This window comes from Eschscholzia californica, unplaced genomic scaffold (genome assembly GCF_041429995.1).
Source record: "Eschscholzia californica isolate CP2 unplaced genomic scaffold, dmEscCali1.0.p SCAF_1, whole genome shotgun sequence".
In the NCBI taxonomy this organism is placed as follows: Eukaryota; Viridiplantae; Streptophyta; class Magnoliopsida; order Ranunculales; family Papaveraceae; genus Eschscholzia; species Eschscholzia californica.
Window position 1 is genome coordinate 2,523,734 of NW_028238198.1, and position 17,131 is coordinate 2,540,864.

General features: G+C 36.6%; 3 protein-coding genes across 3 annotated transcripts; all 3 read right to left on the bottom strand.

Moving 5' to 3' along the window:
- Nucleotides 1-2,098: 2,098 nt before the first annotated feature.
- Nucleotides 2,099-5,312, bottom strand: LOC147563170 (uncharacterized). The gene is made up of 3 exons (XM_086635412.1): nucleotides 4,292-5,312; nucleotides 2,512-3,330; nucleotides 2,099-2,404 (listed from the first exon to the last, which is right to left on the bottom strand). The coding sequence occupies exons 1-3, from the start codon at nucleotides 4,299-4,301 to the stop codon at nucleotides 2,370-2,372; spliced, it is 864 nt and encodes a 287-aa protein (XP_086491538.1). The 5' UTR covers nucleotides 4,302-5,312; the 3' UTR covers nucleotides 2,099-2,369.
- On the bottom strand, nucleotides 4,736-7,953 carry LOC147563171 (disease resistance protein SUMM2-like). The gene has a single exon (XM_086635407.1). It carries the CDS (start codon nucleotides 7,762-7,764, stop codon nucleotides 4,972-4,974), a length of 2,793 nt encoding a protein of 930 aa, XP_086491533.1. The 5' UTR covers nucleotides 7,765-7,953; the 3' UTR covers nucleotides 4,736-4,971.
- Nucleotides 7,954-10,648: 2,695 nt separating this feature from the next.
- On the bottom strand, nucleotides 10,649-15,841 carry LOC147563172 (uncharacterized). Its single transcript, XM_086635419.1, has 7 exons — nucleotides 15,781-15,841; nucleotides 12,938-13,039; nucleotides 12,437-12,526; nucleotides 12,240-12,344; nucleotides 11,805-12,141; nucleotides 11,634-11,684; nucleotides 10,649-10,901 (listed from the first exon to the last, which is right to left on the bottom strand). Coding segments are annotated over exons 3-6 (501 nt in total). The 5' UTR covers nucleotides 12,494-12,526; nucleotides 12,938-13,039; nucleotides 15,781-15,841; the 3' UTR covers nucleotides 10,649-10,901; nucleotides 11,634-11,682.
- Between the last annotated feature and the right edge of the window lie 1,290 nt (nucleotides 15,842-17,131).

Genomic DNA, 17,131 nt, shown 5'->3' on the forward strand with positions numbered 1-17,131 from the left:
TTCTTTCCAAGTCATTCTTAGGACATTGCATGAGACTTAACTTATCTCCTTTCTGTATTGGTGTATCAGTCGGTGCACAATCCTTCATGCCAAATCTCTCTAAAACTTTTTCGATATAGCTCTTCTGAGACAAACCAAGTAAACCTTGTTTTCGATCTCGAAAAATTTCGATCCCGATCACAAATTTTGCCTCATTCATATCTTTCATTTCAAAGTTCTTAGAGAGAAATTTCTTGGTTTCATACAGTAGACCAAGATCATTAGTGGCTAGGAGTATGTCATCCACATATAAGATCAAAAATATGAACTTACTCCCACTGACCTTCTGATATATACATTGATCAACAATGTTTTCTTTAAATCCGAAGGTCACAATAGTATCATTAAACTTAAGGAACCATTGTCTGGAGGCTTGCTTAAGTCCATATATTGACTTATTCAATTTACACACCATATGTTCCATACTCATTTCTGAGTAACCTTCTGGTTGATCCATGTAGACCTCTTCCTCTAAACTCCCATTTAGAAAAGCTGTTTTCACATCCATTTGGTGAAGCTCTAGATCATAATGAGCCACCAAAGCCATAATGATTCTAAATGAGTCTTTTCTTGATACAGGCGAAAATGTATCATGATAATCAATGCCTTCTTTTTGAGTGAAACCTTTTGCAACAAGTCTGGCTTTATATCGTTCAACTTTGCCTTTAGAGTCGAGTTTGGTCTTAAAGACCCATTTACACCCGATTTTCTTACACCCTTTGGGCAATTGAACCAGATCCCAGACTTTGTTCTGTTTCATAGATTTCAACTCTTCATTCATTGCATCAATCCATTTAGAAGAATTATTGCTATTTACTGCTTGTGAAAATGAAACTGGATCTTCCTTACTTGTCCCAATGTCATATTCAGATTCCTGAAGATATACTAAATAATCAGAAGAGATCGCAGACTTCTTTATTCTCTGAGATCTGCGTAACTCTACTGGATCATGAGATTGTGGGTCCATCAATTGTTGTTCACTATCAACAGTTGGATAGTTTTCATGAAGAACAACAATATTTTCAATAGGTAAGGGTATGGGAACAGTTACCCTTACTTCTTTAATAACCACATTTCGTGGTTCAGTACTCCCACTATTCTCATGATTCTCAAGGAATTTTGCATTGCCAGTTTCAACAATTCTAGTGGTATGGTTAGGACAATAAAATCTATACCCTTTGGATTTATCAGGGTATCCAATAAAGAACCCACTGATAGTTCTTGAGTCCAATTTCTTTTCTTGTGGGTTATAGATTCTAGCTTCTGCTGCGCAACCCCAAACACGAAAGTGCCTTAAACTGGGTTTCCTACCAGTCCATAACTCAAAAGGAGTTTTAGGAACTGACTTACTAGGAACTCGGTTTAAGACATATGCAGCAGTTTTAAGAGCTTCACCCCATAACATAATGGGTAAAGTAGAGTTGCTCATCATGCTCCTAACCATATCCATTAGAGTTCTATTACGCCTTTCAGCAACACCGTTCTGCTGAGGCGTTCCTGGCATTGTATACTGTGCACAAATGCCAAGCTTTTCCAAGAGTTTAGCAAATGGACCAGGATGTTGTCCCGATTCGTCATACCTTCCATAATATTCACCACCTCTGTCTGACCTGATGATTTTCACCTTTTTATCTAATTGTCTTTCAACCTCAGTGATAAAAATCTCAACAACAGTTACTGCCTGAGATTTATCATGTAACAAATAGATATACCCATAACGTGAAAAATCATCTATAAATGTGATGAAATATTTCTCTTCACCAATACTTGCAGTGGAGAGAGGTCCACAAATATCAGTATGGATGATCTCAAGAAGTTCTCTGCTCCTTGTGGCTCCTTTCTTGGTGTGTGTTGTTGTCTTTCCTTTTATACAATCGACACACATCCCGAAATCGGTGAAGTCTAGGTTTGACAAAATCCCATCCTTCACTAATCTCATCATTCTTTCTTTGGAGACATGCCCCAATCTTTTATGCCACAAGTTGCTAGAGTTCTCATTTATTTTATGCTCAATTCCAAAACTTACATTAGGATGCAGGCTTAAAATAGATTCAGCAAACTGATTATCAAGACTGATTTTATAAAGTTTATCATATAAAACACCAGAACCTATAACACATTTATTTTTATACAATTCAAAACGTTGATCTCCTAAAGACAGTTTATAACCCAAAAGATCTAGTTGAAACATAGAAACTAGATTACGAGATACGGTTGGAACAAAAAGAGTATTATACAAATCCAAAAAACAACCAGTATCAAGTTTTAAACGATAGGTTCCAACAGATAAAACTTCAGAGGAAATATGGTTTGCCATAAAAATGAAACGCTCAGTCTGACTTGGGTTTCGGCTTGAAACAAAGCCCTGCATCGTTTTAGAAACATGAACATTAGCGCCCGTGTCGAGCCACCAAGTATTAGAAGGAATTTCAACAAGATTTGATTCGAAACATACAAGAGCTAACTGCTCACCTTTCTTTTCGAACCAAGCCTTACGCTTTGGACAATCTGCCTGAAAGTGTCCAATCTTTCTACAAAAATGGCATCTGAATTCCTTCTTCTTAATATGAACCTGGGGAGATAAAGCAGGTTCGTGGTTCTTTGGTGCGACAACTTTCTTACCTTTCTTGGGCTTCAAATTCTTTCTTTTCACTTCTTGAGTAACAAGATTAGTAGAGAAACTTTCTTGTTGTCTTAACCTTGTCTCCTCTTGAACTAACATACTAGATAGTTCATTCACATTCCATTGTTCCTTAAGTGAATTGTAATTCATCTGGAATGGTCCATACTGAGGAGGCAAGGAATTCATAATAAAACGAACAAGAAAAGGCTCCTCAACATTCATACCAAGTCCATTAAGTCTCGCCGCAATGTTAGTCATTTCAATTAAGTGCTCTTGCATACCTCTCACACCGTCATACTTTATGGTAGTGAGTTGAGCCATTAGCGTGCCAGCTAGAGACTTATCGGCTGCACGAAATCTCTCCTCAACTGCATTAATGAAGTCTTTAGCATTATCAGTTTGAGGAAGCGATGACTTTATATTGCTTGCAATAGTCATTCGCATAAACATCATGCTTAGTCTGTTTGATTTTTCCCAAGCGTCAAACAAATTTTTCTCATCAGTGCTACTTGATACATTTAGAGTAGCAGGTCTATCAGACATAAGGGCTCGATCCATATCAAGAACACCTAAAGTGAACTTGACATGTTCGCTCCATTCTGAAAAATTTGAGCCAGTAAGCAAGGGAACAGACGCAGCTTGCGAATGTAGGGATATCGGCGCAGATACTGCAAACATTTAGACAATATACTATAAGCAAGTTAACTATATCAAAATTTATCCTTTGGGTCTAAATTAAGATATATACCATACCATTCATCATTTAAATCTCATACATAAATGAGTCCATTAGTGTATCGTCTAACCACAAAAGAGTTCATCACCTTTGGGCAAAAGAACCAAGTTGATTAGACGGTACAAAGCATTAACAATAATATTTAATCAACTTATAATTCTTCTTTGGAAAAATTACACGTTATCGAAATCGTTTAATGCAAATTATCCGACATAAGTTTGAACATTAATTAACCTTCTTAGATATGTAAGATTAGTTCAAAAGTCACTTTGGCAACCTTTTCACTAATTATACATATCATGGTTAAACTTTTATTCTTATGTCAAATTTTCATTTAAAACTTTTATAAAAGACAATTTTCATATACTTTAATTATTTGACTATAACCAAACTTTAATTAGTCAACATAATGAACTTTAATATTGTCTCCTTACAAGTTCTAAAATTAACCTTTGCTCGTTTTTATCGAAAATTCATAAGGCGATAAAACACATAAAGAAAGGTTCTCTTAAATCAAACCAAAATTCATTAGTGGTTTTTAATAACTTTTAACTCAATTAAAACAACTTTTATGAAACTACATGAGTTCCTTAATACAAAAGATTTTAAGTTTCAAAATCAACTCATATAGCTTCTAAAATATATTTCCAATATGGCAACTAAACATAGATTAAAATTCGATAATTTGCCAAAACGATTTTGAACAAACATGAAGTCCACACCCATAGCTCTGATACCACATGTTATACATTCTATAAGTAGTGTTCATGAGACAAGTTAGCAATTCAAAAATCTTCTCATGAACACACAAGAATCTAGGGACTCATGTTTGTCACAAAATCAATATGGAAATATGAACATTAGGTAATTATTAACATGAAATAATTACATACCTTTCTCCATTGTAGAGATTAGAAACAACTTCTTAATAGAACCAATATAAGCTCCTTATAACCAATATAAGCTCTTTACTTCAATAAGTTTTAACTCCTTAAATCTCTACTTACTAGAAGATGAACTTGTATACTCTTTTCTCTTCTATTCTTCAAGCACTAGTGATGGAGAGACTAGCTTGAATTATTGAGCAAGAGCATAGCTTTCCATCTCATTCTCCATCTCTATTTATACAATTCTCTAATCCATCATAGAGTTTGTACAAGACATGGGTGTCATGTGTCCCCTTATGTGTCAAGCAACAAGTCTATTAGGTGTCATTAGGTGTCATGATACAAGACAAGTGTCTCTTATGTGTCAAGCCACAAGACCATTAGGTGTCAAGACACAAGACAAGACAACATACCTCATTAGTCTATACACTTCATGCTTATAGATGGGCCTTGTTGTCAACACATAGTTAGTGTCCATAGATTCAATACATGAATGAGTTTTATGAGCCCAACAAACCTTTAGCCCAATAAGTTTATACATGGTCTTATTGTATGGGACATACTAATGGGTCTTGTTCATGAAAATTGGCGAATGGGCCTTGCATGAACATAGCCCATGTTTACAGGTCATTCACCAATGGGTCCATATGTGAAGCTAGATTTTTATTGCCTTGTGTTCAGTCCTTTCAGAAAAAGCCATATCGATCGTACTTGAAATGAGGAAAGAAAGTGGTCTTGACGGCGTCATCATCCCATTCTAAGCTATCCCACCATTCCTTCTCCCCACGAATACCTTTTAGAGTATTATTTTTGTTACTATTATTGTGGAGTGGTAGCTTCTTCAATTTAGGACAACCTATTACGTCCATACATTCCAAAACGGGGAAAGCCAAACTATCTGAACATATGTTCCTTAAATTCTTTAGAGAAAACAATTGTAGATGTGTCAGACTCGAAAAGATATTTAACTTTGAATGCCCGTCCACTCGAAACCCATCAGTAACTATTTCTTCTATTCCACCCATCCGACTCAAACTAAGGCTTTGAAGGTTCTGAGCATAAGCAAGCCATGTAAGGTTCTTTATTGATTCACACAGTTGAATTGCTACATGTTGAAGGTTTGAAAGACACAATTGTTCCTCTTTAAGCTTATTATCCCACACAAACTCCAACTTCGGTAAGTTAATCAGAATTAGACACTCCAAGGTTTGCATCCCCCAAGGGCTGATTTTCAATTCTTTCAACTCAAAACAAGATTTTAACTTAAGTGTCCTTAAATTCTTCAAGTTAGCAAGACATAAAGAGGGTGAAGTCGATGAAGAAGAAGATCGTGATATTGATAGTGTGAGGGAGGTGATATCTTTACCTTGGTTAATAAATAGACGCCTCGTGCATAATTGAAATTTGTAGATGCCAACCAACTTTTGAAGATCCACAAGATTGTGTATCGTGATTCCAAGATCATTTAAGTGTTTCAAGCTCTCCAATTCCATTAAACAAACATCTACTTTCCAATGAATATACTCACATTCAAATAGGTCCAATACTTGCAACTGTGAAAGACAATGTATTACCCCATTAGGTATTGTAATCCTACACCTTCCCAAACGTAAGAACATCAACTTCACCAAAAATTTCAATGAACTAGGTAAACCAAAAGTTGAATATCGATCAACTCCCCCTACTTCGAGATATCGTAATTCACGTAACTGATCAATACTTGCTGGCAATCCATAAACATTCTCTACAATCATTCTTAGAAGTCTAAGGTTAGGCATATTGTGGAAAGCCTCACCAAGTTCGGTACTGTACTTTAGCCGGCCGAAGAATATCAGAGTTGAGAGATTTGAGCAATATGACGAAATATGTAGGCGGTAATTGCCAGATGTATCAAGTACTAATATCCTTTCAGCTTTCTCCCACTGATCAAGTTTTGGTTCTACACCATTGTCTATCAGATGTCTTCCTTTCCTTCTCCCATAGTCAGAGACTATCCAAATTGCTAAATCGCGAACTACGTCATGCATTTTAACAACTTTCGTGTCATCATTATCTCCCTCTAACAAACACACACTCTTGAGATATCCAATGATGTCATAACCTTGGTCCCGAGCTTCGTCTATGTTCTCAAAATCATCTATCAATCCTTCGGCTATCCAATACTCGATAAGTTCTTCTATAATAATACGATGATCTTCAGGGAACAATGAACAATAGAGGAAGCAAGATTTGATGTTATCGCTTAATAAACTGTCATAGCTAAACTTCAGAATTGCTAAAACTTCATCATCCATACCAGGAAAGGCTGATGCTGATTTTCGCAGTACATTTATCGCGTGCCTCCATTCATGAACCGTATTCTTGCTAGCCATAGTTCGACCAATAGTGTTGAGCGCAAGGGGTAGACCATGACATTCTTTTGCAACGACTTCTGCAAGCACAGGTATTTGTGGGTGACCATTTATCACTTCTTTTCCTACTTTCTCTTGGAACAGATTCCAAGCTTCGCTCCACTTTAAGCAGTTTATTTGTATCTTTCTATCGGCTTCCATTTGCCCGCAAACAACCTCAGATCTAGTAGTGAAAACGATGACCATAGACTTGTTAGTTTTATGATCAGTAGTATTGTCACAAGAAGGAACTCCTATACTTTGTAAATCGATGCGTTGCCAAATATCGTCCAAAAACAACACAAATTTCTTCTTTGTCAACACCCTAAATATTTCTTTCGCGTCTCTGGCTAAATCTGGTTCTGCAGGCAGTGTCAACCGAAGCGAATTCGCGATTTGTTTCTGAACTTTTTCTAAGTTCAGATCCTTAGAAACCACAACCCAGATTACCAAATCAAAATCATGGCTTCTTTTGGAGAACTCATTGTTAAGTTGCTTCAAGAGTGTAGTCTTTCCAACTCCACCCATCCCATATATCCCAAGACTCCTGACTTTATCATCTTCATTAACAAATTTCCACAACTCTTCAAGCTTTGGTTCCATACCAACAACCATAGCTTCTGTTGGCATCTCTTGAATTTGTTCTTGTACACATCTTTCAGCAATAACACTAAATCGATCCCCTTCATTAATCAATTCCTTAAGTGTTGATAGCTTTTCAACCACTAAGTTGCTAAGCTTGTAATCAGTCCAACAATTATTTGAACGACGAGGACGACAAAAACAACCATGTGAATCGAGTATTTGAGTAGTTATTGGTTGTTGTAAAATTTCATCAATTTCTAGCTCTATAGCTTCAACCCTTCTGAGCCAATTCTTGACTTCATCAGTGGGTTCCTTGGGTTCTACTAGGTCTGACCCGGCAAGACGGATCTTCTTCATGACATCGTTTCTTTTACTCTTCAATTGATCAATCGTATATCTCAAAGAAACGAGATTTCTTCTGAGGTTGCAAAGGTTAGTAAGATGAGGAGAACAACAATCCCATAGACGGGATATGAGGTCGATAATAGAGGTTACAATATCCATTTGAAGAAAGGTTTGTGTTTCTAAAGAGTCAAGTAATGGTAAATTTTGTATTTGAAAGATAAGAAGTGAAGAAGAGATGGTACAATGAAATAAATGTCAAAAAAACAGTTGGCTATGCATGCCTTCATTCTTCTTCTTTATGCCATGAAAGTAGGAATCTAGCATAAATCATTTCTTCTTATAGATAAAAGAGTTGGGATATAACTTATAAGATGAGAAAATAAAGAGGAAGTTCAAAGAAGAGGTTGGTATAATATCCAAGTTGAAGCAAGCTTTGGGCCTACTCCTTTTCTTTTTGTCCAAATAATGCTTGAAACCCAAGCTAGTGAAGTGTTCTTGGAATATTTCTTTAACAAGCTAAATCTTATTGATTGGAATCAGATTTGTATATAATAAGATGTCCGACCGTTTCTTATTTGCACATAATAAATGTTGTAAATTAAAACGTGTTGTGAATAGGATGAAAATTCATGCAACTAGAATTTTTCTTTCCAATAAGATTTTGGTCTCGACCCCCTTATTAATACTAATAGGACTATGATGTTCAATTTGTTCTGAAGCAATTTTGTGAAGTTTAGTAAACCGAGATTGAGAGGGATAGACCGTGAGGTCTATCTATTGTCAATGAAGAGAGAGAGAAACCGAGTAGGGGAGAAGAATGAGAGAGATAAATGAGAAAAGTTTCTCTTGTATTCATATGTGTTATGGTTACAAGTATTTATAGTTTATGTTATGATAAGATATACTAGGATATTCAAAGATACACAAGATACAAATCTGAGTTAGTTATTTGACTTGGTCTATGGGTCTTCTCTTGGGGTCTTCGACCGGGTTGGTGATCCGACCATGTGGGTCGGATATGTGATCCGTGATACCCCCCTCAAGTTGTAGTAGGAATGGAGAGAATGCCCAACTTGTTAATGATCTTCTTGAAGTTATCTGCACCCAATGGTTTGGTGAAGACATCAGCCAATTGTTTCGTTGTAGGAGTGAAGTGGGTAGCAATTAACTTCGTTTTGATCTTCTCACGGACTAAGTGACAATCAATTTCGATGTGCTTCGTGCGTTCGTGAAAAACAGGAATGTCGGCGATATGTCAGGCAACTCAGTTGTCACAGTAGAAGACATAGGAGACGAATGATTAATACTGAGATCATGAAGAAGAAATTTGAGCCATTGAAGCTCGCATGTAAGAGAGGCTAAAGCTCTATATTCAACTTCAGCTGAAGATCTTGTAACAGTGGGTTGTTTCTTTGATTTCCATGAAAGTGGACTAGAGCCCAAAAAGGTGATATAACCGGTTGTAGAACGGCGAGACGTGGGACAACCATCCCAATCAGAGTCACTGTAACCAGTGATGTGAAGAGGACTAGAAGCAGAGAGAAAAATACCGTGACCTAAAGATCCTTTTAGATAACGAAGAACTCTATGAGCGGCGTCAAGGTGAGTGCTGTGAGGGGATTGCATGAATTGACTTAGATTATTAACATCATATGTGATGTCGGGGCGTGTAATCGTGAGGTAAATGAGACGACCAATTAGACGCTGATAAATTATGGGGTCAGGTAATGGAGTACCATGATCGGGACCTAGACGAGATTTTTGTTCCATGGGAAAGGCGGAAGGACGGGCAACCGTTAATCCAGAGTCCTCAAGTATATCGAGAGTGTATCGTCTTTGACACAGAAAAATCCCTTTGGATGAGCGAGAGACCTCAATTCTAAGAAAATATTGGAGTTTGCCGAGGTCCTTGAGAGAGAACGTATTGTCAAGAAAAGTTTTTAGATTTGAAATAGCATTTGTGTAATAATGTCGTCTACATAGACTAAGACGTAAAGAGATACAAAACCCTTGGAATAGGTAAACAAGGAATAATCTGCAAGAGACTAAACGAAGCCGTGTTCGAGTAAGGCATAAGAGAATTTAGAAAACCACTAACGAGAAGCTTTTTTGAGGATATAGAGTGATTTGTTAAGTTTACATACGCGATTCTCCCCCTTAAGCGAAAAACCGGGAGGTGGTTTCATAAAAACTTCCTCGTCTAAATCGCCTTGAAGGAAGACATTATTAACATCCAATTGATGTAAAGACCAACCTTTAATGGCGGCAATAGAGAGGAGAGCACGAACCGTTACTAATTTAGCAACTGGAGCAAATGTGTCATTATAATCCAATCCTTCAATTTGAGTGTATCCATTTACAACCAATGGGTCTCTTTCCGAGAGGAAGGTCTATTAAGGTCCAAGTATTGTTAGATTCTAATGCTTAAACTTTCTTGGCCATAGCCTCGCCCAATGAGGTGAGGTCATAGCTTGAGTGAAATTGCGAGGTTATACGGTTGTAAGTACCGAAGTGAGGAAAACACGATGAGAAACGAAAAATGAATCAAAATACACTACAAAAATACGGACTAGTTGTAACGGCTTTAAGCCGTTACAACAAGGGAAAAACCGTTACAAAAAGTGTAGTTGTAACGGCCTCGGGCCGTTGCTATTTATGACCAGGCCGTTACAATAAGTGCCGTGGCAATAAAAAATGTAACGAGCAGAAGCCGTTACAACTAGTTTTATTGTAACGGCTGTCCTCTTTTAAACCGTTATAACTGAGTGCGCGGGAATTGTTGGCGGGAGTCAATTTGTAACGGCCGTGAGGGAGGACCAGCCGTTACAAATAAATAGTTGTAACGGCTTTGAGCCGTTGCAAATGTTTGTTTTTAAAAAAAAAAACCGCAGCAAAATCTGAAAACCAGCAGCACTATTTTGCTGCTTTTACTTGCTGTACATTTCCCTGTTTCAAAGTCATAAACATTCAACCCAACCACACAAAACCTTTAAACATTCAACCCAAACACAATATAGAACTTAAGCTACACAAGATGAAAATATATAGAAAAGATGATGAATTAACTAGTAAACTACTTTATAATGTCAATATGTTTCACAAGATGTCGATAGTTGTTTATCTGAGTACAATATCATAAACTAAACTAACGGTTCAGCTCCCTAAATGCATTTCAACTACTTACGAAATAGAGATAACAAGTAGGTACTAGGTGATGATAGATTTCATACGCAATGAGAGTTCAAGCAAAATCTCTAATCGGTGTGGATTCATCATTGCGCAAAACTTTAAAAACCCTGCCAAAACGATGAATATATACACATTAGCGCATTTAACATGACATTAAGAATTCTTCAGAAACAGAGATATCAGTAGAGAATTCTTCAGAAACAACCAATTTAAGCACAAACAAGTAACCAAATTACAATATGATTACAGTTGGTTCTAGTGAGTGGGTAGTGTTAAAAGAGTGATGATGGGGTTAAAAAGCTAGACTTAGTAGTTTACATGCCAAATTCAAATGCAAATGGAATCTTGTTGACATCGGAATCACACAACCTAGACTTAGTAGTTTACATGTCAAATTCAAATGGTCATCAAAGCAAATGTAAGCATAAAACCTGTAGGCATGGAAATGATAATTCATAAAAATACTAAGAAGTACTCTTTCATATACACACTCACTATAAGGGTACGTTTTACACTAAAGAGTTTGCCTTTCTCGATCACATTTTCCCTATGAAATACAACAAAACATAGCATAAAACAGATGCAAAAGTGAAGTAAATTCTAATGTGTTGGTGTTATGACTTAACTGAATTAGAGTGGGTAGTGTTAGTAGAGTGATGATGGGGTTAGAGAGCTAAACTTGCTAGTTTACATGGAAAATTCAGATGCAAATGGAATCTTGTTAACATCGGAATCACACAACCTAGACTTAGTAGTTTACATGCCAAATTCAGATGGTCATCAAAACAAATTCAAAACACAGTACACATATATGGGAAACCATGAAGGAGAGACCAAACCTCCAAAAACATTGATCAAAAAGTTGCATGCTCCTTCAATAGTCCCCGCTTCTGTAATACCAGAAAAGTTGTTTATAAAACTTGCCTAAACCACGCATTCACAAATTAAGGACTACAACAAGATGGTTGAGGAATTGAACAAGATGAAATTGAAGAAGAAAACATGCTTACAGAGTTGTTGTGAAGATTCTGAAGTTGATGGTGGTCGTTGTTGCTGCTGAATGAGTGCCATAAGTGCAGCCATATCTCTTCCTTGTCTCTCTTGTATTTCACGCAGTTCAGCCAATTCCTTTCTCAGCCCGTCATTTTCTTTTCGAAGACCTGAAACACCACCCGAGCTTGAATTTCTAAAACCTGCATCCGTAGGTGAGATAAAGGGCATCATTCGGATTCGCCCACGTGACTCTGGTGGCATATGACTACCGAAAACATCATTTGGACCAGGGGCGTCGACAAACTCGCTCGAGCTCTCGCTTCGTCGCCTCTCCTGATCTTCCTCCATCAGCTCCTGTTAACATTACATGCGCTTGATTACCTATATAAGATTGAGTTCTTACACATTATATGAACAAAATAAAATTTAATTGAGTTTAATTAAAACTTTACAATTATATCTGCTGTCACTTGGTTAACGCAAGTTCCATCCGCTCTTAATCTAGTCTTGTGGAACATACAAAATCGACTAGGTTGAGTGCCATACTTCTTTTTATACTGCAAATATACAAAGTAAATGACAATTATCAATTTCAAACAAAACCAACTGAATTGAACCAAAAATTGTAAAAGAAACTGAAAATTTTTACCGCATGCCCAATTTGGGCCATAGATTGACGCCCTCCAACATAAGGATGTTTTGTCATAGCTTTGTTTTTCTTGTTGGTCTCAGCTACCTTCTGTATATCGGAAGATGGTACATTGTTAGTACCTATGAAAGGTATAGTTACATAGTTCAAGCTTAAAATTCTAAGATGATAGGTAAAACATACTAAAGACAAAAACTGAAGCTAATCAAACTAAAATTTAAACTCAATGTTTAAACATATCAATGTATTAAGAAGTAACAACTATAGATGCTTGTAAACTTTTCATAAGGAGAGGAATTGAAAAGGGACACATTATCAGCACAATATTGTGACATATGATTTCATCAAAAATGGGTTACTTGACATTAGCATTCAGGCCTAAGTAAGAGTATAACAACTGTCATATCCGTGTATAAAAGACAACTAATTTGAGTTTTGAGACATTTAGAACCATAAACAACAAAGACAACTAATTTGAGTTTTGAGACATTTAGACCGAACCTGGTTCGAAGAGTTGAGATTCACAGCCAAATCCGTGTATAAAAGCTTCTCCGGTTTATCGCCGTCGCTACCGAGTTTCCTTCGACTTTGAGCAATTAGCAACTGCTAGAGATGGAGAACGAGAATTTTAGAAAAATCAGGGTTGGTCATTTCCTTATCTAAAATACACTACTAGACTAGTCCTAGTTTTTGTTGGATCAAGCATACGAGTCAAAAGCATTCTGAAAACAACTTGAGTCAGATCATTAAGATGCGAAATTAAAGTAGCAACACTAATTTCCATTCACATTGACAGAGACAGAAATTAAAATTCGTAATTCAAATCAAATATGTGAAGACTCAAGAGAGCAACACTAATTTCCATTCACAGCCGAACTGCACCTAAACAACCAGGGCAAGACATCGCTTCAAGCAGCAAGTAGTTTAACTTGAATGGACTTAGCTGGAACGGAGATATTAAAGAGCTCAATGAGATGTGCTATGAAAAGATAAATCGATGCCCCTGAATTTCAGCAATATTTTCAGTATACTACGATTTAGTACAAACACGGAAAAGCTACCTGGGATTGTCATTGTGTTACAGTAGTATTATACTAAGAAACTGATGCTCTCATAACAGTAACAACTAAACATAGAAGTAGATAAGAAAGACACTGATATCACTGAAAGCTCAATAGTAACACAACCTCGATGCTAAAAGATCCTTATAGACAGAAATAAGGTCAGATCTATAAAGCGGGTGACTGGCATCACAGTTTTATCGTATATTATTTATCTGGAATAATTCACTTAAGAAACATATCTAACAACAATACTCTTACAAGATATCATGAAACCCACCCAATGCTAACCATGTTTCCTGTAAGAAAAACATGAAAACTCGAATGACTTACCAAACATATCTAACAACAATACTCTTACAAGATATATGTATATTACATTATAATTGCAAGATCATCCGATGTAGGAGGCGACTCACATAATTGGATAATCTACACAAATCAAAAATACAAATCCTTCATGTGAATCATGCCCAAGGTTCAGTTAATGTCCCAACTCTAGCTATGTTGGATTATAGTTGTTACAATTTCTTAAACACTAAACAGTAAAGTGTTTATAAATTATAACCATAGTATTGCCATGATCAACTTTCAAATGCAATCAAATTTCTAAATTCGCGATTAACGGGCAAATATACATCTTTCTCTTCCAAAATCCTTAAACCCATAGGTCCTTCAGTGAAATCCATCATCACAAATTCACAACTACAAAGAAAACAAATCTCCTCGAAAACTATATACTGTCCTATTACTAGCACATGGATTAATTCCACTCACTTGCAAAACAAAGTTTACCTAATATGAACAAAAGTAAGAAAGAAATAAATGCCCAGAGTATATGAACAGAAGTAAGAGGATGATTGCTATGACTCCACCATTGCTGATTGCTAAAAGAAAATTTCAATCTCTTCCTGAATTTTTGGAAGAGGATGAACGATAAACCAAGACATGACTCCACCATTGCTGATTGCTAAATCCAAATTTTACAAGATAAACAAATTGAAGAACATAAAGAAAAAATAAAATTAGTGAAAAACAAGACAAGAGATTACCAAAGGTTTCAAGAAATATATGCATCAAATTAGTTAGAGAATTAACAGACCCAAAGTTCTATTGCTTTAAACATATACTCCATAATAAGCCAAAACCTGATACATTCTGCTGAATCTGGCCACTAAAACCCTAAAACCCAGATTCAGAAAAACAACAACAACAATAAAAACAATACTGTTATATCCATCCATTAAGCCATTAAAGTACTTTCAATGATCGCGATTTCAAGAAGACGAAGAAGAAGAAGAAGACATTTGATTAAGATGAAAATTGTTGTTAAGCAAAATCAACTGTTCTATTGAGTAAACACAACATTCTTTTGAGTAAAGAATAGTTTGAGCAACATTGTTTATCTTCATCCATGAAGCTATTACTATTACTACTAACAATATCAATATCAATATCAATAAGATATGGTAATAAATATTTACTGCTATTCCTTATATGATTTACTTGTCAAAATTAAATTGTATGGATTAAGAGAAGGAGAAAATAGGTACCAAGAGAAAGAACACCAGATTACTTCAAAAAACAAGATAACAATGAAATTAGGGGAGAACCCCTGTAAGAAAAAGGAAAACAAACAAGAAACATGGCAGACCTACTGGGAGATTTTCATAACCATTACCTGATTCCTGATTCTCAGTGGAGGTAACTGTATGTCCTTCAATAGTGCTTGTAAGAAGCTCTTTGATCAGTTTATATCCTCTTCTCACTATATTAGCAAGGTCCTTTCTGAAATAAGTATAAAGAAAATAATAAATGATGGATAAAAATGTGCTTTTTGTGTCAATTGTTGTAGTATATACACAGCAAGTATTATAGTCAAGTTACAAACTTCTTCTCACTGATTTATTGAACTAAACTTTTCGTTAATCTAGATTAGTTTATACTACAAAAGAACTTCGTGTTTACATCCTTTTCTTTCCACAATTTGAGGTACTAATTTCTTTTTTTTAGTAAGATCCAACATTAATCCCTCCCTATTTATGCTTCCGAACCCTAAAATTTCTAGTGGAAAATTCCAGTCCCAAAACCTAGCACCAAGTACGTTCCTCACTGTCGAGTTCTTAATATAGTACTGGAACAGAACAACAAGCAACCAAATATTGGGTAGTAATCAAACTAAAATCAAGTGGATTTATAATCAAACTAAAATCAAACTAAAATCAATATTGGGTAGTAATCAAACTAAAATCAAGTTAACATTAGGTAAAAATCAAACTAAACCTGGATACCAGCTCGAGAAGAACGAGAGATCGACCTTTCGCCCCTTTTCCCTGGAACCCTAACTGCTAGAAGGAGATAAGAATTTCTTGTCAACTCCAGATTTCGCCTTCACGGTTAGAACCCTAACTAGGAGAAGATGAGAGGAGAAAGAGATCTTACCAGGATAGAACCCTAACTACGAGAGAGGGAGACCAAGATTTGACGTAGTGAACTCCGGATTTCGCCTTCACGGTTAGAGAGAGAAGATGAAAGAGTTGAAGGCTGCTAAAACGAAATAATTTAGGTGTTTCACATTTATAACGGCCTTACGCAAAAGAGCCGTTATAATAGGAACTTCTTGTAACGGCCATGGGCCGCTACAACTGTTTTGCCACCAGCGCCAACTCTGGCGCCATTATTTCGGCTTTTGTAACGGCGTTTGGAAAATAAAAGCCGTTATAAAACACCAATTATAGGCGCGAGAAGTGGCGCCAGTTTTTTGTGTTAATTGTAACGGCTTTACTGGAGAGAGCCGTTATAAAAAGTTATTGTTGTAACGGCGTCCACGGTGGCCGTTACAATAAGTCGTTACGAAAACTCCGGATTTTTGTAGTGATAAATGAAATCTGAAAGAGGTTAAGCAATGTCGTTGTCGGTAGAAGACGCGGAAGTTGGTGCCAATTCGGGAGACAAAACAGGAGTGCCTAAACAGGAGAGTCCATGTGTAAGTCGTCAGCTGGGGTGGGAGTGCCTATAACAGGCGTGTGAGTTTTCAGGGACTGAGGGGACGGTGCTGTTGGGAGAGAAACAAGGGCGTGCCTATAGGAACCGTCATCGTTGAGATTGATAAAGGGTCGGACAGGAAGATTCGATGATGTAGGTGGAAAAGACGAGGCAAATGGGAAACGATGTTCATGGAAAATAACGTTTCGAGAGAGATGATTCGTTTAGTAGAAAGACAATAGATTTTGCATCCTTTCTGACCGTGAGGATATCCGACGAAAATGCCGGGTAAAGAGCGTGGATCGAGTTTAGTTTTCGAATGAGGGTTGTGAACGAAACATAAACAACCGAAAACCTTAAAATGTGAGAAAGAAGGTGGGGAGCCAAGTAAACGCTCATGAGGTGACAAACCATCAAGGAGGGGTGTGGGAAGTTTGTTAATAGTGTATACGGCCGATTAGACACACTCTCCCCAAAAGTCAAGTGGTAAGTTAGCATGAAGTTGGAGAGATCTAGCCACTTCCAAGATATGGCGGTGTTTTGTTTCGACCACCCCATTTTGTTGGAGTGTGTAAGGACAAGAACGTTGATGAATAATTCCATTATGTTTTTTTTTTGGAAATCAAACTTCATATAACGGCCAAAAGGC